Source organism: Thamnophis elegans, chromosome 6 (genome assembly GCF_009769535.1).
Source record: "Thamnophis elegans isolate rThaEle1 chromosome 6, rThaEle1.pri, whole genome shotgun sequence".
In the NCBI taxonomy this organism is placed as follows: Eukaryota; Metazoa; Chordata; class Lepidosauria; order Squamata; family Colubridae; genus Thamnophis; species Thamnophis elegans.
This window is the reverse complement of record NC_045546.1, coordinates 3,183,647-3,208,213: the sequence shown is the minus strand read 5'-3', so window position 1 is coordinate 3,208,213 and position 24,567 is coordinate 3,183,647. Positions and strand designations below refer to the sequence as shown.

Sequence of the window (24,567 nt, the reverse complement as noted above, 5' to 3'; positions counted from 1 at the left end):
GTAGGTTTTAACCTCCAGTCCCCTCATCATCCTGGTTGCTCTTCTCTGCCCTCTTTCTAGAGTCTCCACATCTTTTTTATAGTGTGGTGACCAAAACTAGTTCCATTCTAGCCTTTTCCAGTTCCATTCTAGCTAATGATTGCATTTAAAAATTTGGATAGCTAAAGCCCGGCTTGCAACTAGTTAACTGTACAGCTAGTCCTCAACTTAACTTAACGACCACAGTTGAATCCATCTTTTCAGTTGTTAAGCAAGGCCGCGAAGGGAGTTGTGCTCCGTTTCACAACCTTTTTTTTCAACCACAGCTATTAAAGCGAATCACTGCCAATTGTTAAGTGAATCATGCCTTTGTTAAAGGAATCTGGCTTCCCCCACCAATTTTGCTGGTCGTAAGCCAGCTGGGAAGGTTGCAAATGGCAATTAAATTGACCTTGGGACAGAACACCCAAGGTCATAGACACATACTCATTTATTAGTTTAGCCAAGTCTCCAAATTTTGATCCCATGTCCACGGGGATGCTGCAACGGTCATAAGTGTGAAAAATTGCCCATAAGTCACATTCTGGGCGCTGTTACAACTTGGATTTGGTCACTAAACAAACAGTTGTAAGTCGAGGAATACGCGTATGAATGGGACGTGGTGGCTCAATGGCTAAGACGCTGAGCTTGTGGATCAGAAAGGTCGACAGTTCGAATCCCTAGTGTCACATATCAGAGTGAGCTCCCGTGACTTATCCCAGCTTCTGCCAACCTAGCAGTTCAAAAGCACGTGAAAAATGCAAGTAGAAAAACAGGAGCCACCTTTGGTGGGAAGGGAACAGCGTTCCGTGCGCCTTCGGCTTTGAGTCATGCCGGCCACATGACCACGGAGACGTCTTTGGACAGCGCTGGCTCTTCGGCTTTGAAACGGAGATGAGCAGCGCCCCCTAGAATCAGGAACGACCAGCACATATGTGCAAGGGAAACCTTTACCTGTATGAATTTTATAAAGTCGTAGTTCTTTATAAAGATCGGAGGACGGCGAGATAGGAGGACGGTGGCTCTATGCTGGGCCCTTGACCCAAGGAGTCAAGATTTGAATTGGGTTTTCTGCAGCTTTTGTCAATTCTGAGAAGCAAGGAAAAAGTCGGACTCCTCCACGACGCAGGTTGACAATGATGAAGAGTTTTGGCATTGCTCCGCACTCTCCCTTAGCCAGAGGATTACACCATTATTTGCAAGCCTTTCCCAGCGTTCGCTATAATCTTTCTAGGACATCATCATCAGTGTCTCCTTCAAGAGACAGCATCCAAACTTTGTTGTCGGGTTGGCTGTCGTCCTGGAAACGGAGCGCGGCTGCTATTCTTTCCATGAAAGACCACAATTAGACAAACACGCAAACACAACCCAACCGAAAACTCTGTTTAGTTACCGCTTTTCAGGAAGACTTTGTAACGTAGAGAGCCGTTGCATCTTCGCCTAAATTGGATCCGCATGGCTCCCACCCTGATGAAGTTCTGGAAGCTGTTAAAAAGGGCTGGCTATTCTCCCAGGCTTTGGGGCAAGGGTGATGGTTGAACACACACACACACACACAAACACACACACCCGCTGGATGGAGGGGTTTTTTTTTGGGGGGAAGAGGTTTTTCTGTGTTTACTTTCAAGCCACTTACAATTTCTTTTTCGGTTTTCTTGTTTTGATTTCTTCCACCGTTGCAAGCCACCCAGAGTCACGGGAAGTCAGGAGAGCTATAAATTCAACAAATAAGTCAAAAAAATAAAATGTGAGAGCTGCATGGAATGGAAATGCGCTCGGCATTTGTCTTTCTGTGAAGTGATTAAAAAGACAAGAACGGTAGTTTATTTTGGGGTAGGGGTGAAAACGTGCTTTGCACGTTTGTTTCCCCCCACCACCCTTCTAAAATGAAAACAGTAGCATCGGTGTGATCGTGGGTGATTTTGCATTAAAGATTGCCGGTGTGATGCTGTGAGTTTCCAGGCTGCAAATGTATACAACACAATAACTTGAGTTTTAGATGTCTGGGGTTGTGTGTCAGAAGGAGATTTCTGCCAGTCATCTTCAGTTATGTTGTTGCAGAAATTTAGTTACCCATCCAGGTGACATCATCAGTGCTAGAAGGCAGTGGGGTTTGCTCTCTGTTTACCTATAAATATTTATATACTTTGAACGGTTGGCAGGTCTTTGGCAAGCTAAGCATGATTTTCAAGCGCAACCTTCTTCCCTAGGCCTGAAGAGAAAAGTTTTCAATTGGTGCGTGTTGCCTGCTTTAACATACGCAGCGAAAACATGGACAGGGGACCTCACAATCGGTACGAAAGCTGTGAATGGCGCAAAGAGCCACGGAAAGAGACACGCTCGGCATCACGAGACAAGATAGAAAGCCCTGCGCGTGGATTAGAGACCACAGAAAAATATACAGTGTCCATCAAAAGAGTAAAAAAAAAAATTGAAATGGAAACGGGCTCGCCAGATCCGAGAAGAACTGAGGGTAGGTGGACCAAGACAGTCGTAGAATGGATCCCACTTGATCAAAAGCATCCATGAAGGAGACCTAAAACAGGATGGAGTGACGACATCAGCAAGTATGGTGGCCCTAATTGGCCAAAGAAAGCACAGGGCAGTATTGGTTGGGAACAAGGAGAAGTGGCCTTCATCCAACAGTAGATAGACAATGGCTAGAATCATGGTATTTTGAATATAAGCATTGAGCCAACCATACTCCAGCGTTTAAAATGTTGCCTAGGCCAGTCATGAAATGCCTGCAACCAAGCACAGAGAGCACCGAGCATCCCATGGTCTTCTTCTTCCTCCTCCCCATCCTCACCAAGAAGAGAGGGACAACCTATTGTTCAAAGCCCCTGAAGAAGACGAGACAAGGAACAATGGATGGAAGCTGATGAAGGAGCGATTCTACTTGGAAATAAGGAGGAATTTCCTGACGGTGAGAACCATCAACCCATGGAACAGAAGTTGCCTTTGGAAGTTGTGGGAGCGTCATCCCCTGGAGGCTTTTAAGAAGAGACTGGACAGTCCCTTGTTGGAAATAGGATAGGGTCTCCTGTTTGAGCAGGGGGCTAGCAATAGCAATAGCAGTTAGACTTATAGCAATAGCAGTTAGCAGTTAGACTTATATACCGCTTCATAGGGCTTTCAGCCCTCTCTAAGCGGTTTACAGAGTCAGCATATCGCCCCCACAATCTGGGTCCTCATTTCACCCACCTCGGAAGGATGGAAGGCTGAGTCAACCTTGAGCCGGTGAGATTTGAACCGCCGAACTGCAGAACTGCAGTCAGCTGAAGTAGCCTGCAGTGCTGCATTTAACCACTGCGCCACCTCGGTTGGACTAGATGACCTGCAAGGTCCCTTCCAATTCTGTTATTCTGTAACATCTAGCACTGATGATGTTCCCTAGTTGGGTAATGAAATGTCTGCAAGAAACCAACCAAGCTCAGAGAGCTCCAAGGACTCCACAGTTCAGCTCCGAGCTACAAGTATTCTCTTGGTTACCTCTTCTGAAACGCTCATAATCTTATTTTCCACGGAAATGTATAATATTCACCGGTAGCATTTTTCCCCGAAGTGTCTGCATATATTCTGAGCAATCCTTGTCCTTGTTTCGTTTTTGTTTTTATAGAAAAAAGAGAGTGAGTGTTTACAGTTGAAGATTCTGGTGCTTCAGAATGAGCTAGAGAGGCAGAAAAGAGCCCTGGGCCGGGAAGTAGCCTTACTGCATAAGGAACAAAGGGCACTACTTGAAAGAGGTGAGTGCGAACGATACCAGTGTTCTTGTACCCGCCCCCCTGCAGCCTAACGACCAAGAATGAGGACTTATTTGAGAGCAGGTTGCTCCTAAAAATATATATATAATTTTGCAGGCTGTGATTGCTTGTTACTGGCTTCTTTACATTCTCTGGGTCTTGCTCAGATGGTAGCCAGATATCTTTCTTTTATATATATATCTTTTTTCTTTTATATATATATATATTATCGCTGATAACGGATAAGAGCCTGTGGCTTAATGGCGAAGATGTCTGCCTAGTATGTAATATAGCCCAGGTTCAAATCCCAGTAAGGGTATGGCTAGCTGATGAGAGCTAAATAGCTTGAAATAGATCTATACTAGTCTCCCTTTATTTATTTATCAGCACAAATACAACAAAATGTAACAAAAAGGCAACAGTAAAAATATTGGGTTTCTGCCTGGATGGTCTCTTGTGACGAGCCGAAGGACAGAGAATGGAAGTAGTGATGTGTGTGTGTGTGTGTGTGTGTGTGTGTGTTTGTTATTTGTGCTGATAAATAAATAAAGGGAGACTAGTATAGATCTATTTCAAGCTATTTAGCTCTCATCAGCTAGCCATACCCTTACTGGGATTCGAACCTGTGCTGTATTGCATCTTAGGCAGGTCTTAGCCATTAAGCCACAGAGTTCCTCTCCTTATCAGCTGAGCCAGGGAGAAAGGTATATATTTAAAGTCACAACCCCTGGTATGCCCAAATATGGGAGGAAGTTCACTGCTTCCATTCTCTGTCCATCGGCTCGTCATAAGAGACCATCCAGACAGAAACCCAATATTTTTACTGTTGCCTTTGTTACATTTGTGTTGTATTTGTGCTGATAAATAAATAAAGGGAGACTAGCATAGATCTATTTCAAGCTATTTAGCTCTCATCAGCTAGCCATACCCTTACTGGGATTCGAACCTGTGCTGTATTACATCTTAGGCAGATGTCTTAACCATTAAGCCACAGGTCCTCCTCCTTATCAGCTGAAGCCAGGGAAGTAGGTATATATTTAGTGTCACAACCCCTGGTATGCCCTGATTATGGGAGGAAGCTAACTGAAAATATATATATATTTTCAAAACAAACATACAAATCCTCCTTCTTTACATAGAAAGTGTATCAGTTGGTTACAAAAGGCTTTTGTGGATCTCTTCCACTGTTATCAAATATAATTCATATTAATTCTAATATCTTAACTCGGATATTTATTATTTTACCATCATCATACCTCCACTTTTATTTGACTATGATTATTTAAACGTCTTTCATCATAAAATATACCAAGATTTAAGCCATAACTACATACTGGCATTTCATTTACTTATTTATAAAGTCCTCCATTAACAGTAAATCCTCATATCCTATTCTAGCTAAACATCCATAATATTTAATACCAAAATTTTCTAAGCCAGGCATCTTTCCTGGTGATACTGTACTGTAGATCAGGAGTGTTCAGCCTTGAACAACTTTAAGACTTGGGAACTTCAACTCCCAGAATTCCCCAGCTAGCATGGGGAATTCTGGGAGTTGAAGTCCACAAGTCTTAAAAGTTGCCAAGGCTGGACACCCCTGCTATACGTCATGAGAGATCAAATTAGAAGTTTCCTCCTTCAAGCCACCCTAGTGGTTCAGAGTTCCCAACTTCTTAATCCCAGATCGTCTCCTAATATCTCCCATTGCTTTATGAAGTCTGAAGAAGACAGGCCAAACTACAGTTTGTACAGGTAGCATTTGACTTAACCATCCGTTTAGCGACAATTCAAAGTTACAATGGCACTGGAAAGAGTGACTTGTGACCAGTCCTCGCATTTATGACTCTGGAGGGGTGTGTGTGTTGCAACATACCCACAGTGACGTGATCAGAATTTGGGCATTTAACACAGTTATCCCCGTTGGCCAGTTTAAGGGTTAAACAATCTAGTGGTTAAGGCACCAAGCTTGAAAACTAGGCAACTGTGAGTTCTAATTTTTGCCTTAGCCATGATAGCCAGCTGGGTGACTTTGGGCCAGTCCAGCACACCTCACAGTGTTGTGGTTGTTGTGGGGAAAAGAGGAGGTGGAAGGTGTGTTAGAGATATATTTGGTGCCCCTGGGTTATTTGTAAAAATAAAAGGAATAAATAAAATTTGCGATTTTTTTTCCCCCAGGCAGCTTCACATAAGCAAAGTAAATACTGGATTCTCTTAACGACATGATTCAAATATGGCAACAAAAAAAAAGTGGTAAAATTGGGCACGCCTCACAACATCCACCTTGCTTAGTACCAGAAATTCTGGTCCCAATGGTGGCCATAAGTCAAGGACTAGCTGTAATGAGTGAAACACCAGCAAGTAGCAAAAACCTGTGGTAACGACTACTGTGTTTTCCCAAAAATAAGACAGGGTCTTATTTTCTTTTGACCCCTGAATTGTTTGGCCTTATTTTGGGGGAGGTCTTATTATTTTTGAGGTGCAGGAGACGGAGAGCGTGGTCACCTCATGGCTGCTGCTCTGTTGCAATATTTTCAGGGAGGGCTTATTTTCAAGGGGAGGGATTATTTCAGCGGATGTGCTCAAAAGCCCAATTGGGCTTATTATCCAAGGAGGTCTTATTTTCAGGGAAACAGGATAGACCCTTAAAATTAACCCTAGTAATGACATGCTTGTTACTCAATTTTAAACAAAGCTGAGAACAGCATGGGACCAAATCTAGAAAAAGAAATGATATAAAAATAGCTCTTTAAAAACGTGAGCAAAAAATGCTTCAAAATCCATTCCTTTGCCAAACAAATCTGCCTCAGAGGTTGACAGATAACACAGCCATCGGTTGCTATGTTTCAAATGTAGAAGTTATTCTTTCCAAGGCTCTCGGCCATCTCTTAACGTGTGAAAAGTTCACCGTTTTCGACGTTTTGAAATATTCCTAGCCCTGAGAATCTAGCCAAGAAGAACATGCACGCCCTTAATATGGGGACGATTCAGCCCCAAATCATGTTCACACTTTTTGAGATTTCACGCCAGAAGTGTGAGCAGGGAATCCCAGAGCACGTCAGTAAATAATACCTCTCCTTGAATGGTGTTTTCGAGAGCAGAACAACTGCTCTGGCTCTGAAATCCTTGTTCGAGAATTGTTAAAAATTCTGCAAAGTGTCCAATTTGTAATTTGCAAATTACATCAGGAACTTAGATCATGCCTTTGTTAGTCTTGTGTAGAAGAAAAAAAAAATCCATTTCCCACTGCTTAATGTAGATGTACATGTAACAAATAGCTGCAGGGAAGATATGAAAGCAGAAGTTGATAGATAGCGCTGTTAACATTAGAGGGAAGGAATCGAACTGAATAGACTGTTTTGATTTTATATGAATTTTGCTAAACCCTGTGATTGAAAAACAAGAAAAACCTCCCCATTTCTCACTAAGGACTAATTTAATATTCTTTAAATTAACTCTGCCCTGGCTTGCCGGAATAGGATATGAGCATCGTATTCCAAAGATTAATCTATATCAATCTATATCTAAAAATGGCTGTGTGTCTGTGTTTTCCAGAATAACTCTGGAACGGCTTGAGAAATTTCAACCAAACTTGGTACACAGACAGTTTACCCTCTGGAAAAAAAATACTGTGGTGGTAAGACACCCCTAACACTCCTCGGGGTGTGTGTGTGTGCGTTCTGTTAAGATACAGCCTGTTGTGCCGTAAAATGGCTTCTACTGTACTGCCGTAAAATGGCTTCTACTGTAGAGCGCAGTGGAGTTGCTGTGGTAACGGCTTCACAGTCCTCCACAAGGGGGCTCCCTCTGGTAATGGGAAAAATCCAACATTAGAAATTATGTTTGGTCCGGAGATTTCCTCCTTATAAATTAATACCAGCAGTAGAAATTGGACTGCGTAGTCCAAAGAACAAATGCTTAAATGGAATAAATTACCAAGGAACGTTTAGAATTTCGCTTCAGCTGAATTGATCCACGGTAATAATGTTAAGAGAGGGTAGTAAAACCCAAATCCAGGTCGTCCCTGAACTTACAACAGTTTATTTAGTGACGGTTCAAAGTTACAATGCACTGAAAAATGTGACTTAGGGCCGTTTTTCACACTTGTGGCCTTTGCAACATCCCCATGGTCACATGATCACAATTCAGACGCTTGGCAACGGGTTCATATTTATGACGGTTGCAGTGTCCCAGGGTCATGTGACCTTTTGCGACATTCTGAGGAGCAAAATCAACGGGAAATTTCAAATTCACTTAAACAGCCGTGTTTCTAACTCAACAAATGCAACGATTCATTTAACAACTGTGGCAAGAAAAGCCCTGCAAAACTCACTCGACAAATGTTTCACTTAGCAACATAAATTTTGGGCTCAGTTGTGGTCGTAACTCGAGGACTGCCTGTAATTGGTTCACTCTGCAGCTGTTACACTAGATCCTGAGGTTCAAATCCTTGCTCGACAACATTGCTAAGCTGTCTCTTAACTTCTCGAGTTGATGTCAACAAGTGACATTGCCGCCCAAAAACCAAGCCTAAATCAGTGTTTCTCAACCTTGGCAACTTGAAGATGTCCGGACTTCAACTCCCAGAATTCCCCAGCCAGCATTCGCTGGCTGGGGAATTCTAGGAGTTGAAGTCCGGACATCTTCAAGTTGCCAAGGTTGAGAAACACTGGCCTAAATAACAGAGAATAAATAGCAATAGGGTTCCACCACAAAACCGCGCTCGACTAAACCGCGCCCAACTAAACCCCGTCGCTGACGTCATCAACAGGGCGACAACAGCACGGAGACAGAAGCACGCTGTAAACCCTAAACCTAAAATTAACCCCTAAACCTAAACTTAACCCCCCTAAACCTAATCCTAAACCTAACCCTTAACCTAACCCTAAACCTAACCCTTAACCTAACCCTAACCCTTAACCCTAACCTTAACCCTAACCCTTAACCTAAACCTAACCCTAACCCTAAAGCTAACCCTAAACCTAACCCTTACCTTAACTTGAATCGGCTTGCTTTCAAAGCGCTATTTAAAGCGCCCTTCTTTTTCCGCGCTCGCTGTTGTTGCCCTGTTGATGATGTCAGCGACGCGGTTTAATCGGGCGCGGCTTTGTCGAGCGCGGTTTTGACGGGTCACGTAGCAATAGCAATAGCAGTTAGACTTATATACCGCTTCATAGGGCTTTCAGCCCTCTCTAAGCGGTTTACAGAGAGTCAGCATATCGCCCCCACAGTCTGGGTCCTCATTCCACCCACCTCGGAAGGATGGAAGGCTGAGTCAACCTTGAGCCGGTGAGATTAGAACCTCCGAACTGCAGATAACAGTCAGCTGAAGTGGCCTGCAGTACTGCACTCTAACCACTGCGCCACCTCGGCTCAGGGTTGAAACAAAGGGGTCCTTGGTGTTCACTTGAAGACATTTCATTACCCGATTAGGGAACATCATCTGTTCATCAGTGTTAGGGGTAGACTAATGAAACGCCTGCAAGAAAACAACCAAGCTCAGAGAGCACCAAGGAGCCCTCAGAAACAGAGCAATGAAAACAGTGCAAAATAAATATTTTACTATGGATGTTAATACATCCAGGGAAAGAGGCCTTAACACAGGGGTCCCTAATCTTTGGCCCACGGGCTAGTACTGATCCGTGGCCAGGTGGGAACAAGACCGTGCTAGTGGCGGGAAAGCATGTGAAAAAAATGCGACAAAACATTTGTGCATTTGTGGGATTAGGTAGTATTGTGGCCTGCCAGTGGAGCTGCCAGCCTATTCAGACAGTGAGGAGGTTGGGGAGGAAGATGGGCCAGTCCTGGAGTCTGGGGAAGGCTCTGATGAGGGCTCTGTGTCGGAGGCAGAGAGGAAGCCAGGGCCATCTGACAGTTATCAGCTGCCTTCAGAGTCAGACATCAGTGAGGCAGATGAACAGCTGGAGCCTGTTCCCAGTGTGCGCATGCGCAGAGTTGCCAGACGAAGGGAACAGCTAAAGAACAGGGGTCGACTTGGGAGTAAGGCCACAGGTGGACGATAAACGGCCCCTCCCAGAGGGAATAAAAGAGGAGCGAAAGGGGAGTGGAGTTTGCAGGAGACAATTAGTTCGCTTAATTGGTTCGTCACTCTCCGAGACCCCTTGCCAAGTTTTGCAGCTCTCCAAGCCAGATAAGGTCTGTGACTGTAAATCCTGCCTCGAAACACTTTGCTTGATGTGAAGAATTCACCATTAAATTAATAAAAGGAGTTTGCTTCCTGCTCTTGGGTAGCCTTGGTCAGGACAAAGGGTTATTATGGCAGAATAGGATTAGAGATTTGGCACGAGATAATGCCGTAGAATGATCTTGCGTATTACCAATGCTTTAACTAATTAAACAGTGTTGCTTAATTGCCAGTCTTTCCAACTGAAGAGTAACCTCCGCTATTTTCTTCTTCCTCAAATGATTTCGGTAGGAAAAGTGTTCGAAGAAGAACATTCAAAGCTCCTCTTAGATAAGGAACCTCTACAAGAATTAAGGAAAGAATGCACTGCCAAGAGGTAAAAAGCACTCTTAAATCGGGGCAGGGAGATTTGTGTATCTTTTGCTTGTTTGTATACTAACCAACACATATCCTAAACGAAAACCAAACTTGCCTGGGTTTTTTGGGAAAGACAGGTACTGAAGCTGAAACGCAAATATTTTTGCCACTAACGGGGAAGAGACGACTTCTTGGAAAAGGTTCTGCTGCTGGGAAAGAGGGAAGGGAAAAGGAGAAAGGGAGGGCAGAGGAGAAGATGGTTAGAGAGATAAAGTTAGTTAGATATACTTATAAAATGCAAACCCGAAATCTTTCTACTGGGAATAATCAAAGGGAGATATACAAAGAAAATTAAGTACATATTAACACATATCTGCTAACTACAGCTAGAATAGCATTTGCCCAATGCTGGAAACAAAATAATACCCCCTCGGACGAATTAGTGATTAAAAAAAACTTTGGATTGTGCAGAGATGGACAAATTAACACTGAAATTAAAAGATAAAGAAGAGTCGGAATATTATGAAATTTGGAACAATTGGTACAAATGGCTGCAAAACAAGAATAAAATTAATTAAGCCAGATAGATAGATAGATAGATAGATAGATAGATAGATAGATAGATAGATAGATAGATGATATATATATATATATATATATATAGATAGATAGATAGATAGATAGATAGATAGATAGATAGATAGATAGATAGATATAGATATATATAGATATATATAGATATATATAGATATATATAGAACAATATCTAAATACAAATAATAAAATTCTATTCTATTCTAAATTCTATATAGAACTGTGTATAAAGTGTGTAAATATAGAAGTGAAATATTACATACATGTACAGGTATGATGACATAACAATGTTGATGTAATGACTGTAAGGTGTTGTAGAAGGGAAAAAATAATAATAATAAAAACATCTGCTAAAGATATACTTATTAGGCGCTGCGAGAATCAGGTGTCCATCATTTTGCTGGACACTTAATTCCTGCAGCTGACAAAATTCAATGACTACCAAGGTTTTTATTTGTCTAATGCCCTGATGGCGAACCTGTGGCATGCCGAGCCCTCTCTGTGGACACGGGCACTGTCGCCAGCTGCTCTTATAATTTCCGATGCGCACATACACGCCAGCCACCTGGTCTTCGTGGGTGCTGGAGAACACCATTGAAAGCGGCCCGAAAAATGGCCAAAAATCCCAGGTTTGGACCTCTTTTTGGGGCCGTATTTTTGGCTGTATTCTAGCATTGGAAACAGCCAGAAACAACCAAAATAACAGGCGTGCGTGCACCAGCCAGCTGGCCTTGGGTTTCCGATGCTCTGGGCATGCGAAGACCAGCTGGCCGGTGCCCGCATGTGCCCTCATTCATGCATGTTCTGGTTTGGGCACTCAGTGCCATCCCTGTCCTAGGTTAAAACTTCCCAAGACATCATTTCCCCCCTAATGTCCATATCAGCGCATTACGCAGGAAAGGTATCTTTCTTAAAGTTGGCCATTTTCAGCCCAGCTATGCCGTATATTGGAAGTTAAGAGTAGGGCCCCTCTCTCAATGCGGCAGAAATAACAATTTCTCAGAGAATACGGGTGTGTCGACAGCTGTTTCACGAAGTCGTCCTTGCACATCTGACCGGTTTCTGTCTTCCCCTTCCCCAGAGAGCAGTTCTTGAAGACCAATGCTCAGCTGACCATCAGGCGGAGGCAACTGCTCTCAGAGCTTTCCTGTATTTATCCGATTGATACGGTGAGTGACGGGTTTTTCTAAGGAGGAAGGGCCGTTTCGGGAGTTTAGTTAAGTGTCTGGCTTTTATGCTGGAGGAAAATCTGAACCTCAGTTATCCTAAACCAGTGTTTCTCAACCTTGGCAACTTGAAGATGTCCGGACTTCAACTCCCAGAATTCCCCAGCCAGCATTCGCTGGCTGGGGAATTCTGGGAGTTGAAGTCCAGACATCTTCAAGTTGCCAAGGTTGAGAAACACTGTCCTCAACATTAACTATCCACGATGAACAAAAAACGACCTTATCTCAAGCAGCCCAGAGCTCATTTGTTGGGACATAAGGTTCTGCATCCCTATATTTCCAGGTTCAATTCCTGGGGTCTTAAATTCAGAGGGGTGATAGGGCTGGGAGAGGCCAGTACAGGTAGTCCTCAAATTACATCCGCATTTTGAGCCCACAATTTCCATTGCTAAGTGAGACATTTGTTAACTCTGTTTTGCCCCACGGTGGTTAAATGAATCGCTGCAGTTGATAAATTAGTAGCCTGGTTGTTAAGTGAATCTGGCTTGCCAAATTGAGGGGATCAGATGACCCCGGGACACAGCGACCGTCATAAATATGAGCCAAGGGCCAATCATTCAGAATTTGGATGACACGACTATGGGGAATACCGCAATGGCCGCAAGTGTGAAAAACGGTCATAGGTCACTTTTTTTCAGTGCCATTGTATGAATGGTCACTAAATGAATAGTTGTAAGTTGAGGACTGCCTGTAGTTTCTCCCATTGTATTTATTGAAATATTTGAGGCGGCGGGAAGGAATCAGCTAACACTTCGCAGTCATGTACTGTCTAAAGTGGAAGGGGCAGCATATAAATTTTGGATGGATGGATGGATGGATGGATGGATGGGGAGGGGAGGGGAGGTTGGGTGGGTGGGTGAGAAGATATATATATATATATATATATATATATATGTGTGTGTGTGTGTGTGTGTGTGTGTGTGTGTGTGTGTGTGTGTTTTATTTGTGCTGATAAATAAATAAAGGGAGACTAGTATAGATCTATTTCAAGCTATTTAGCTCTCATCAGCTAGCCATACCCTTACTGGGATTTGAACCTATGGCTAGCTGATGAGAGCTAACTAGCTTGAAATAGATCTATACTAGTCTCCCTTTATTTATTTATCAGCACAAATAAAAAAACCCACAAATATAACAAAGGCAACAGTAAAAATATTGGGTTTCTGTCGTGATGGACTCTTGTGACGAGCCGATTGACAGATGATGGAAGCAGTTAGCTTCCTCCCATAATTGGGGCTTACCAGGGGTTGTAAAAATCTAATTATATATATAATTAGATACACATACACATACACATACACATACACATATTAGATATATGTGTATGTGTATGTGTATGTGTATGTGTATGTGTATGTGTATGTGTATGTGTATGTGTATATGTGTGTTAATATATATATATGTATATGTATATATATATATATAATTTATTTATTTATTTATTTATTTATTTATTTATTTATTTATTTATTTATTTATTTATTTATTTAAGTCACAACCCCTGGTATGCCCAAATATGGGAGGAAGATCACACTTCCATTCTCTGTCCTTCGGCTTGTCACAAGAGACCATCCAGACAGAAACCCAATATTTTTTACTGTTGCCTTTTTGTTACATTTGTTATATTTGTGCTGATAAATAAATAAAGGGAGACTAGTATAGATCTATTTCAAGCTATTTAGCTCTCATCAGCTAGCACAGGTTCGATTCCCAGCAAGGGTATGGCTAGCTGATGAGAGCTAAATAGCTTGAAATAGATCTATACTAGTCTCCCTTTATTTATTTATCAGCACAAATATAACATATATATATAGTGAGCTCCCGTCCCTTGCTCCAGCTCCTGCCCACTTAGCAGTTGGAAAGGATGTAAAGGCAGGGAGATAAATAGGAATCACTTTGGTGGGGAAGGTCACAGCGTTCTGTGTGCTTCTTCGGACAATGCTGGGTCCCCTTGGCTGGACAGGGGAAACCTTTACATACATACATGTATGTATATATATTAAGATGTACAGTATGTGTGCCAGCTTGCTGTCAGAATCGGGAGTTTTATCAACATGGCCCTGATACAACTTCACTTTCTGCCATTCAATCCGCAGAACGATCAAGAACATTATTTTATTTGTGGAGTGAAGCTGCCCAATTCTGAAAACTTCCAAGGTAACTGGGGATTTTACCTTCTCGTTTTGTGATCTCATTTTGTGCAATGGAATAGGCCAACAACCCCCCCCCCCCCCGGTTCTGTTAAAACTGTGTTGTTGTTGTTGAGACCAAAAAAAAATTGCTGGCTGGGGAATTCTGGGCATTGAAGTCCACACCTCTTCAATCAACCTCTTGCCATGATTGCAAAATGCCGCACTAGAAAATTGTGAGTAGCTTGGAGTAGATTCAGTCCTGGAACAGTATTCTTGAAGCATTTTACTCCTGTTTTCAAAGCCATATTGCCCAAATCGCGAAGAAACCTGCAAAACAACGGCACGATCTTAGCATTATGTGGCACGTTTTATGAATTGGACTTGAGCAAAAGGAGAGGATAAAACTGAGAGAAAGGAAACCATCTTGATATTCCTCAACAGCTGGATACTGTTTCTTAAGGCTGCTATTTGATAGTGCCTGTGAGGCTGTTAATATTTTTACAAACTCTTCAATTGTCCCACAGTATGGTTAAAAATTTTGGAGAGGAAAATGAAATCAGATTGCATTGAGGGAGAGTTGCTTTCATCTTTTTTTAATATATTTTGGAGAGGGAAAGAATTAAAGGAACGAGGCTATGGAAAACACAGATTTGAACCCCAGAGGATAAAGTTAATCCATAAAATCAAAGGTCTTTGAACTAACAACTCCCTCCCCTCCCCTCTTGCTCTAAATCATATTTTTTTAATCTAATATCTCTTTTCTTAAGGTTTCCTGTGTTGTCTCTTGTCACCAAAAAACCTTGACACAAATTTGTACAAGTAAAAATTGTAATGTCTTTTAAGGTTTGCCCCAGAAAATGATTTTTTTTTCTATACAAAAAACTCAGACGCATAGACGATAAGTTAGTTCCTCCACTAACATCCTTCTGTCTTCCATAAACCTGAGTTTTCTGTGTAGAAAAAAAAAGGAAAAGTAGAAAAAGGAAGAGGAGAAATGGGGAGTTTCCAAGGAAGATGAAGGAGATTGTGAGCTAGTGGGGGATGTGGCCAGGTGGGGGACCGCTGTTTTGGCCATGAAGGATGCTTTCCCTGGACAGGAGGTATTTGGGGAAAGGTGCTACACAAAAGGGCTAATTTTGAGTGAAATTAAAAGCAGTGCTGGGCATGAAAATTGCCATCTGCAATCCTTTTATCCAGCTCAAATTCTTTCTCTTATTGAAGCACTCTTGTTTTGACTTCCGTATACCTCAATTAAACCGGTAGTGATGAATGCATTGGACTAGAAAACCAGGAGACTGGGAGTTCTAGTCCTGAAAGCCAGCTGGGTGATCTTGGGATGATCATTAGGAGCCTATGACTTCTAATCCCACTTTAAGCATGTAAGCTGGCTGGGTGACTTTGGGCAGATCACTAGGAGCCTGTGAGTTCTAGTCCTGACTTAGGCATGTAAACTGGCTGGGTGACTTTGGGCAGATTACTAGGAGCCTGTGAGTTCTAGTCCTGACTTAGGCATGTAAACTGGCTGGGTGACTTTGGGCAGATCACTAGGAGCCTGTGAGTTCTAGTCCTGACTTAGCCATGTAAACTGGCTGGGTGACTGGGCAGATCACTAGGAGATTGTGAGTTCTAGTACTGACTTAGGCATGTAAGCTGGCTGGGTGACTTTGGGCAGATCACTAGGAGACTGTGAGTTCTAGTCCTGACTTAGCCATGTAAACTGGCTGGGTGACTTTGGGCAGATCACTAGGAGACTGTGAGTTCTAGTCCTGACTTAGGCATGTAAGCTGGCTGGGTGACTTTGGGTAGATCACTAGGAGACTGTGAGTTCTAGTCCTGACTTAGGCATGTAAACTGGCTGGGTGACTTTGGGCAGATTACTAGGAGCCTGTGAGTTCTAGTCTGGGTGACTTTGGGCAGATCACTAGGAGATTGTGAGTTCTGGTCCTGACTTAGCCATGTAAACTGGCTGGGTGACTTTGGGCAGATCACTAGGAGACTGTGAGTTCTAGTCCCACCCAAGGCATGAAAGACAGTTGGGCCAGTCGCTTCCTCCCTGCCCTAGGAAGCAAACAATGGCAAACAGCTTCCAAAATCTTGCCTGGAAAACTGCAAGGATTTGTCCAGGCAGTCTGGCTGGACTCAGCTCTGATTCGAAGGCCCACAAATATAATCTAAATCCCTCAATTAAGAACGAATCCCAAAATCTGGAGAGCACAACTGTGGGTCCCGCTCTGAAAGCTTGAATTGGTCAGATGGACTGAACGGCGTGTGCTCTTGTTTGCTCTTCTTTACAGCAAAGGATGATGGGAGCATTGCCGTCGCTCTGGGCTATACGGCTCACCTGGTCTCCATGATTTCCTACTTCTTGCAAGTACCACTCAGGTATCCCATCATTCACAAGGGCTCCCGGTCGGCCATCAAAGATAACATTAATGACAAACTGACTGAGAAAGAAAGAGAGTAAGTATCTTTTTTTAACTCTCATTTTGAAGAAGGAGGGGACACCACATACTTGAAGGATAATATGGGGTTTTTTGGGCTTAAAAATAGAATAGAATAGAATACGGAATAGAATACGGAATGGAATGGAATATGGAATAGAATAGAATGGAATAGAGAATAGAATAGAGAATGGAATAGAATAGAATACAGAATAGAATACAGAATAGAATACAGAATAGAATATGGAATGGAATAGAATACAGAATAGAATATGGAATAGAATAGAATAGAATAGAATAGAGAATGGAATAGAATAGAATACAGAATAGAATATGGAATGGAATGGAACAGAATAGAGAATGGAATGGAATAGAATAGAATAGAGAATGGAATAGAATAGAATACAGAATGGAATATGGAATGGAATAGAATAGAATACAGAATAGAATATGGAATGGAATAGAATAGAATAGAGAATGGAATAGAATAGAATACAGAATAGAATACAGAATAGAATATGGAATGGAATGGAATAGAATAGAGAATGGAATGGAATAGAATGGAATAGAATATGGAATAGAATAGAATAGAGAATAGAATAGAGAATAGAATAGAGAATAGAATAGAGAATGGAATGGAATAGAATAGAACAGAACCGTGATGGTAAACCTATGACATGCGTGCCACAGGTGGCATGTGGAGCCATATCTGAGGGCACACGAGGCGTTGTCCTATGTCATCTCCAGGGCCCATACACATGCTGGCCAACTGATTTTCGGCCTACCAGAGGACCACACCCATACTGCAATGCCCTCTCCCCCCCGCGCATACGTGCACAACCCCCCGGTGCTCCCCTCCGCCCATGCACACAGGCCTCACTGAAGACTCCAGACTTCCAGTAGGCCCATTGGGACGTTTTTCGCCCTCTCCAAACTTCTGGAGGCTTTCCTGAAGCCTGGGGAAGGTGAAAAACGGCCCAACGGGCCTACCGGAAGTCTGGCGGCTTCAGTGAGGCCAGATCGCATGCAAGGGGGGTTGTGTGCATATGCATGGTGGGGAGGGCATTGCATTAGGGGTTTGGCTCGCGTGCCATAAGTGAGGTCGTGCGCACCCATAATGCAACCTCCCCAGTGTGCATGAGAGGCGCTCCCCCCCTATTTTTTGCATGCTTTTTTTGCCCTCCCCAGGCTCCGGAGGCTATATAGGAGCCTGGGGAGGGTGAAAAGAGCACCCCCGCCTCCCCGGAGGCCCTCCGGAGGCTTCAGGGACCTTCAGAAGATGTCCCTGAAGCCCCCAGAGGGCATAAAAGGAGACTACGAGCAAACCGGAAGTCACTTCTGGTTTGCTCGTAGGGTCGGTTTAAGCCCTCCAGAGGCTTCAGGGACACCTTCTGAAGGTCCCTGAAGCCTCCAGAGGGCTTAAACCGGCCCTACGAGCAAACCAGAAGTCCGTTCCGGAACTTCCTGTTTGCCCACAGGGCCGGTTAGGGAAGCTCCTGAACCCTCCGGGGGGGGGGGGGGCTCTTTTCTCCCTCTTGAGGCTCCTATAAAGCTTCTGGAGCCTGGGGAGTGCGAAAAATGGCTTTAAAAAAGGGTGAACTCAGCTGGCCAGCGCACACATGCGCTCTGGCCAGCTGACAGAGCAATGCCTCGCGTGCCCTGAGAAATGGCTTTGCGTGCCACCTGTGGCACGCGTGCCATTGGTTCGCCATCCCGGCCTTAGGCCATTTCAGACAAATGGTTGGAAAATGGTCAGAGTTCCAGAAGGATAGACCACCATCACTGCAGGCCTCCACCAATATGGGCTTTATGGCAGAGTGGCTAGATGGAAGCCTAGCCTCAGTGTTCAAAACACACGGAAGCCCACTTGGGAATTTGCAAAGAAAAAATTTAAAAAAGCACTGGAAGGAGACTCAGACTGCGAGGAACAAACCTTCATGTGCCTTGCAAGGAATTTCTTCCTTGGTCTAAATTTATCCGGGTTAAGTTCATTGAAAAAAATTCAGTGGCAATCCAAGTCTTCCCTTAATTAACACTATAACGTCTCTTGTGTGTTTGGCCACGCTAGCGATATTCTCACCGTAGTTCCGATTTTTTTCTTGGGAGGAGAATTATAAACCACAACGGAGCTGCTCAGGTGTTATATATCAGAGCAAAACTAACATCTCTGTGGCCCACTTAACCCCAGCATGTAAAACTCTTCACTAATCTAAATAGCAACTCACCTATCAGCCCCACTGATCAGGAATTAGAGTGGTTTGCAAGCGAATCCAGATTTGGTGTTTCGGTCATTCTAACCTCAGCGACCTTCCGAGTAGGACACATGTCAGTTTCTCGTAAACTTCAAATTAAACTCTTCCTCGATCTTCGTGGATAATTAGGCCGATTGACCAAGGTTCAAGAATGGTAACTGATCCGATTTGAGCGTCTGTAAGGATTGAGAGCTAAAGGCTTCGTTTTTGTTGAAGGGGTCTTCGCCTAGTCTTGGTCTGAGACAGGGGTGTCAAACTGGATTTCTTCGAGAGCCGGATCAGCATTGTAGTTCTCCTCTGTGGGCTGGTGGGGGCAGGGGGATAGACAGGATGACCGCCTCCAGCAGCACTCTGCTGGCCAAAACAGGGTCGGTGGGTCCACAAGCAGCCCCCTGCGCCTCATTTTCACCCTTCATGGCCTCCTGCAGCACTTTGCCGGTTGAAAACGGGTTGCGTGCAGCCCATTTTCAGGCCCGTTTTGGGGGCCGGTGGAGTGTTGATGTCAGGGTTCCAAATAGCATCTGTTGGGAGTATTCTCCTAGTGTTGGGAAGGAAATATAGATTCGTATACAATAATAAATGGTCGATGTTGCTTTAAATGGGTGAATGTACTTATCAGCTGTAATTAACTTTACAATCAGCTGCAATTAACTTTGCAATAAGAGGGAGTCAGAAAGCTCACTCTCTCTGCTTGTCCTATGCTTCATAACTACTTGCTCGCTTGATGACTGGAACATGAACTGCAACTGTAAGCAATTGTTTGTTCTTTGAATTGTGTTTGGACGAATACCTACTATCACTGCTTGTGAAGCTATTAGTAGTACTAAAGCTACTTGTTTTTACTGGCAGTGTCTGAGACTCTATTCGTGTGTTTTTACTTCTACTAGCAACGTTCCTTCTCTCTAGCTGTACATTCCGCTGCGCTACTTTCTGTCTCCCAGCGGAGATACCCCTAACAGCATCCAAAAGTAAATCAGAGTCCAAGGCAAAGTATTGCTCAAAGTTCCACTTTATGAAGAGAGCCGTGTTGGCACAGCTGGGAAAACCCGAATCTGTGAAAGCTTCCCAGTTTCCCCCACCCAGTTGAAAATTCAAGATCTTGCCCCCCACACCCACAAGTCCATCCCATAGTCCAATCTCCCACTGCCACGCTGGCAGATTCCACCCATTCAGTTCCGGTCAGGTGCAGAGGTGCAAAGACAAAGGATGACCTTGGTTTTCTAGAAAGAATGTTGTTATGGCTGCATATCATCTAACTCCATACAATCCCCCCCCCTCCCATTTTCCCACCATAGAAAATGCCTAATAAATAGAAAGTGTGGCAGGCCAAAGACCCAAAATAAAAGATGGCTGCAGGCCTGACAGCTGCAGGAGGCCATAAAGGGTAGAAACAAGGCCCAGGGGCCTGCATGCCGCCCATTTCAACTGCCAGAGACACCACGGGCCGCTTCTTTGATATTTCCAGGGTGGCCCCGCAGGCTGGATTTAAGCACCCCGTGGGCCGGATATGGCCCATGGGCCTTGAGTTTGACACCCCTGGTTAAAAAATAAATAAATCCCATGTCAAAACCATTTTAACTTATCCAGGAGTGTCTTCTCCCTCGATTGATTTATCAAACTTTTATGCCACCCATCTGGCCAGACGCGATTCCAGGCGACTAACAGCTTGTTGATAGTTTTGTTAGTGGTACTTACTCTCCAAGAAGACACACACACCCCGAGCTCAACACCTGCAGTTCAGTTGCATTCTCTCCCCCCCCCCCTCGTTGAAGGCAACTTAACCATGTTGTCTTTAACGGGCTAGAAGCGAAGCTCTGAGGCCTCGTGAAATTTCTAGCAGTGTTGAAGCCACAGGAAACACAAGACCTTTGGGAATAGGTACAGAAGTCTTAAACAGTAGTCAGTAAAACACACTTTATTCTTGCTTGTCGGGGTTTTTTTTAAGAGGAGAATTAAAAAACCTCTCCAGGTTCCTGCAAGTAGCACGTTCGGAAAGCTATTGCCAAGACCTCCTTGTTGAAACGAAGTTGACTGTCTCGTTCTCCTAGAGCAGTGTTTCTCAACCTTGGCAACTTGAAGATGTCTGGACTTCAACTCCCAGAATTCCCCAGCCAGCGTTCGCTGGCTGGGGAATTCTGGGAGTTGAGGTCCAGACATCTTCAAGTTGCCAAGGTTGAGAAACACTGTCCTAGAGCATGGTAAAACAGCTGCTTCTGATTTGCCCCATCTATAATATTCACTAGATGTCCTATTAAAAAAATCTGCAGAGATTCTCCATCATCCAAGTCCTGGCTGTCCCCTTTTTCAGGAGGCCCCTGGACTTCCTTGCTTTTTCTTTTGAAGACGTTTTGCTTCTCATCCGGGAAGCTTCTTCAGCTCCGACAGGATGGTGAGGGAATGGAAGGATTGACACTCCTTGCAGACAGCTGGTCATTTGCATCCTTTTAGAGGGCTGTTGAAGCCCTTGGAGGTTGACCTGTGTCCTCAGGGTCGCCTGAGTGGTGCAAATGGTTCCTGTAGTCTGCAATTTTTCTCTGGAAATCCATTCGTAGGAATGTTAGAAGAAAGGTGTCAACTCGCGAAGCACCCCTGCTCTGCTCTCGAGTTGCCATAGGAAAGGGGGTGATGGGAAACCGATGAAACAACATGGCAGCAAAAGACAGATGCACATTCCAGACTTGTATCCCTCAAGGCTGTATCCCAGGTTTACTTACAAGAGGCCGGAGGGGAGTGATCTCTACAACCTGTGAAATTGCCCCCTTTGGCAAATGTGATTGATGACACACTCTGGAAGGGGGTGGGTGGGTGAAACAGGGTCATGATTGGGGCCGTAAATTATGTGGGGTCAGAGCTGGCTTCACTTAGGAACATGCCTACATGAAGCTCCTAATAAATAACTGGATTTATTTTGAAGCTTGGCTTGAGGCTCATGATTTAATTAGGGCACCTGTTGGAACCCTGACAAAAGGAAGCTATGAAACTCAGGACTTGGGAGAGGAAATTTGTTGTGGGCTTGCACCATTGTTATTTTTTCCTCCAGAAATTTGAAAAGAAATCCCATAAATGCATGCTGTCCGTACATCTTTCCGGCAGCGTTGTTGTTGTTGTTAGTTACAAAGTCGTGTCCGACCCATCGCGATAACGGATAACATTCCTCCAGTCCTTCCTGCCCTCTACCATCCTCTGGAGTCCATTCAAGCTCACGCCGACTGCTTCGGTGACTCCATCCAGCCATCTTCTTCTCTGCCGTCCCCTTCTTCCTTTGGCCTCCATAGTTCCCAGCATGAGGCTCTTCTCCAGGGAGTCCTTCCTTCTCATTAGGTGGCCAAAGTCTTTGAGTCTCCTCTTCAGGAACCGGCCTTCTAAAGAGCAGTCAGGGTTGATCTCCTCTAGGACTGACCGGTTGGATGGCCTTGCAGTCCAAGGGACTCAATGCAGGAGTCTCCTCCAGCACCAGAGTTCAAAGGCCTCCACTCTCTTAATTTCAAGTTTTTGGCAGCGTAACGACTCTAAAACTAGAATAGGATGAAATCCTAGAAATCTGGTGTGAGGGAAGAGGCTGATGAAAGGAGTCAAGTTGAAAAAACAAGTTAGGAGAAGGGCGGGGAAAAAAATCCTTTTTTTATTTTCCTTCCATTAGATCCTCATGGGAAGAAGGGCAGTAGGGCAACAGCTTGAGATGTGGCTGATTGCTCCATTGTAATCTTCCATCCTCTTCCTTTCCCGTGATCTTAACCAGAGTTGTAAGGGGTGGAAGGAAAGAGTGCCAGAATCCAAGGCCTGCAACATTTTATTCCCCCCCACCGCCCCCGCTTGTTTAATGTGCAATGCACAAAATTGCCCAGCCATTATGCTTAATCAAACGATTTCGGTTGGAAAGGATCGTTTTTCACGATTTGGACTTCTCCGTGAATCGAGGCTTAAGCCGTTCTGCGTTGAGAGAACGTGAGCCGGCGAAATATATATATATATATATTTTTACTCGAGGCTTCTTCGTCCGAGCCTCTTTTTTCTTTTTGCGTTTGTCTCCTCTGGGGCTTTTCCAGGTTCAGTTTGAAACGCAAGCAGAACGTTTGATTAGAAGAAAAATCAGGCTCCCTTATAAACCACATTTTTTAAAATTTTATTTTAATGGGAGATTAGAAACAGACGGCAGGTGTTTAAAAAACAATTCGGTGTTTTACACTTTTGAAAAAAGTACAGTAGTTTGGATTAAAGGCAGATGTCACCAGGGGTCTCAACCTTGACAACTTTAAAGAGGTCTGGACATCAACTCCCAGAATTCCCCAGCCAGCCTAGCTGGCTGGGGAATTCTGGGAGTTGAAGTCCAGACTACTTAAAGTTGCTAAGGTTAAGAAACTGCTATAAACATAGTCACTGGCCTTTTGGCACCTATGAAATTGATGCCTTGGAATATAAAGTTTACAAGCCACAGAATTTAACAACACTGGTAGTCCTCAACTTACGACCACAATTGAGCCCAACATTTCTGTTAAGCGAGGTGGTTGTTAAGTGGATTTTGCCTCATTTTACGACCTTCCCTGTCCCTTCAGTTGTTAAGTGAATCTCTGCCGTTGTTAAGTAAGGAGCAGAGTTTTTAATTAGCCTCGTTCCCCATTGACTTTAATTGCCTGAAGATTGCAAAAAGCGACCACATGGCTCAGCGACACTGCAGCCGTCATAAATATGAGTCAGTTGCCAAATGTCCAAATTTTGATCACCTGACCATGGGACTGCTGCCGTTGTCGTAAGTATGGAAAAACAGTCATTCCAGCACCGTTATAACTTTTGAACGGTCACTAAATGAACTTGTAAATTGAAGGCTTACCTGTAAATATTTTTATAATTGAGAACCCGAGATAGCATTTTTGTTTTTAAGCTGAAGAGGATTTTCTCTTTAAAACAAGAATACATTGTTTTAGCTTTGTTTTAACAGTTAACATTTGACTCACCTGATAAAATATACATTGCAGGTTTCTTTTTTTTCAAATTATACAGAGAACAAGTCAAACTATACAGCAGACAAGTCAAGATAGCAACAGCTATTGCACTTGGATATATATATGACCATACACACACACACATACATACATACATACATGCATGCACACACATACATACATACATACATGCATGCATACACACATACACACACACATACATACACACACACACACACACGTGTGTGTGTGTGTGTGTTGTATTTGTGCTGATAAATATATGGGCATACCAGGGGTTGTGGCACTAAATACATATGTATGTATGTATGTATGTATGTAGAGAGAGAGGGGGGGAGGGAGGGAGAGACTGCTTCATGGTGCTTTTACAGCCCTCTCTAAACGGTTTACAGAGTCAGCCTCTTGCCCCCCAACAATCTGGGTCCTCATTTTACACACCTTGGAAGGATGGAAGGCTGAGTCAACCTTGAGCCGTTCAGAATCGAACTCCTAGATTCTAACCACTGTGCCACCATAGCTCCCTCCCTCCCTCCCTCCTCCCCTTCCTTCCTTTCTTCCTTCCTTCCACTTATATATCACTCCACACTGCTTTCCAGCCCTGTCTAAGTGGTTTACAGAGTCACCCTCTTGCCCTAAACAATCTGGGTCCTCATTTTACCCACCTTGGAAGGATGGAAGGCTGAGTCAACCTTGAGCCTGGTGAG

General features: G+C 43.8%; 1 protein-coding gene across 1 annotated transcript in view; it reads left to right on the top strand.

Annotated features, from left to right (window-relative positions):
- UVRAG (UV radiation resistance associated) overlaps positions 1-24,567 on the top strand; it is a 54,981-nt gene that overhangs the window by 4,245 nt on the left and 26,169 nt on the right. Inside the window, exons 3-7 of the mRNA XM_032219697.1 lie at positions 3,638-3,764; positions 10,195-10,279; positions 11,936-12,023; positions 14,177-14,237; positions 16,507-16,672. Coding sequence (XP_032075588.1) covers positions 3,638-3,764; positions 10,195-10,279; positions 11,936-12,023; positions 14,177-14,237; positions 16,507-16,672 — 527 coding nt within the window. The remainder of the gene's footprint in view (positions 1-3,637; positions 3,765-10,194; positions 10,280-11,935; positions 12,024-14,176; positions 14,238-16,506; positions 16,673-24,567) is intronic.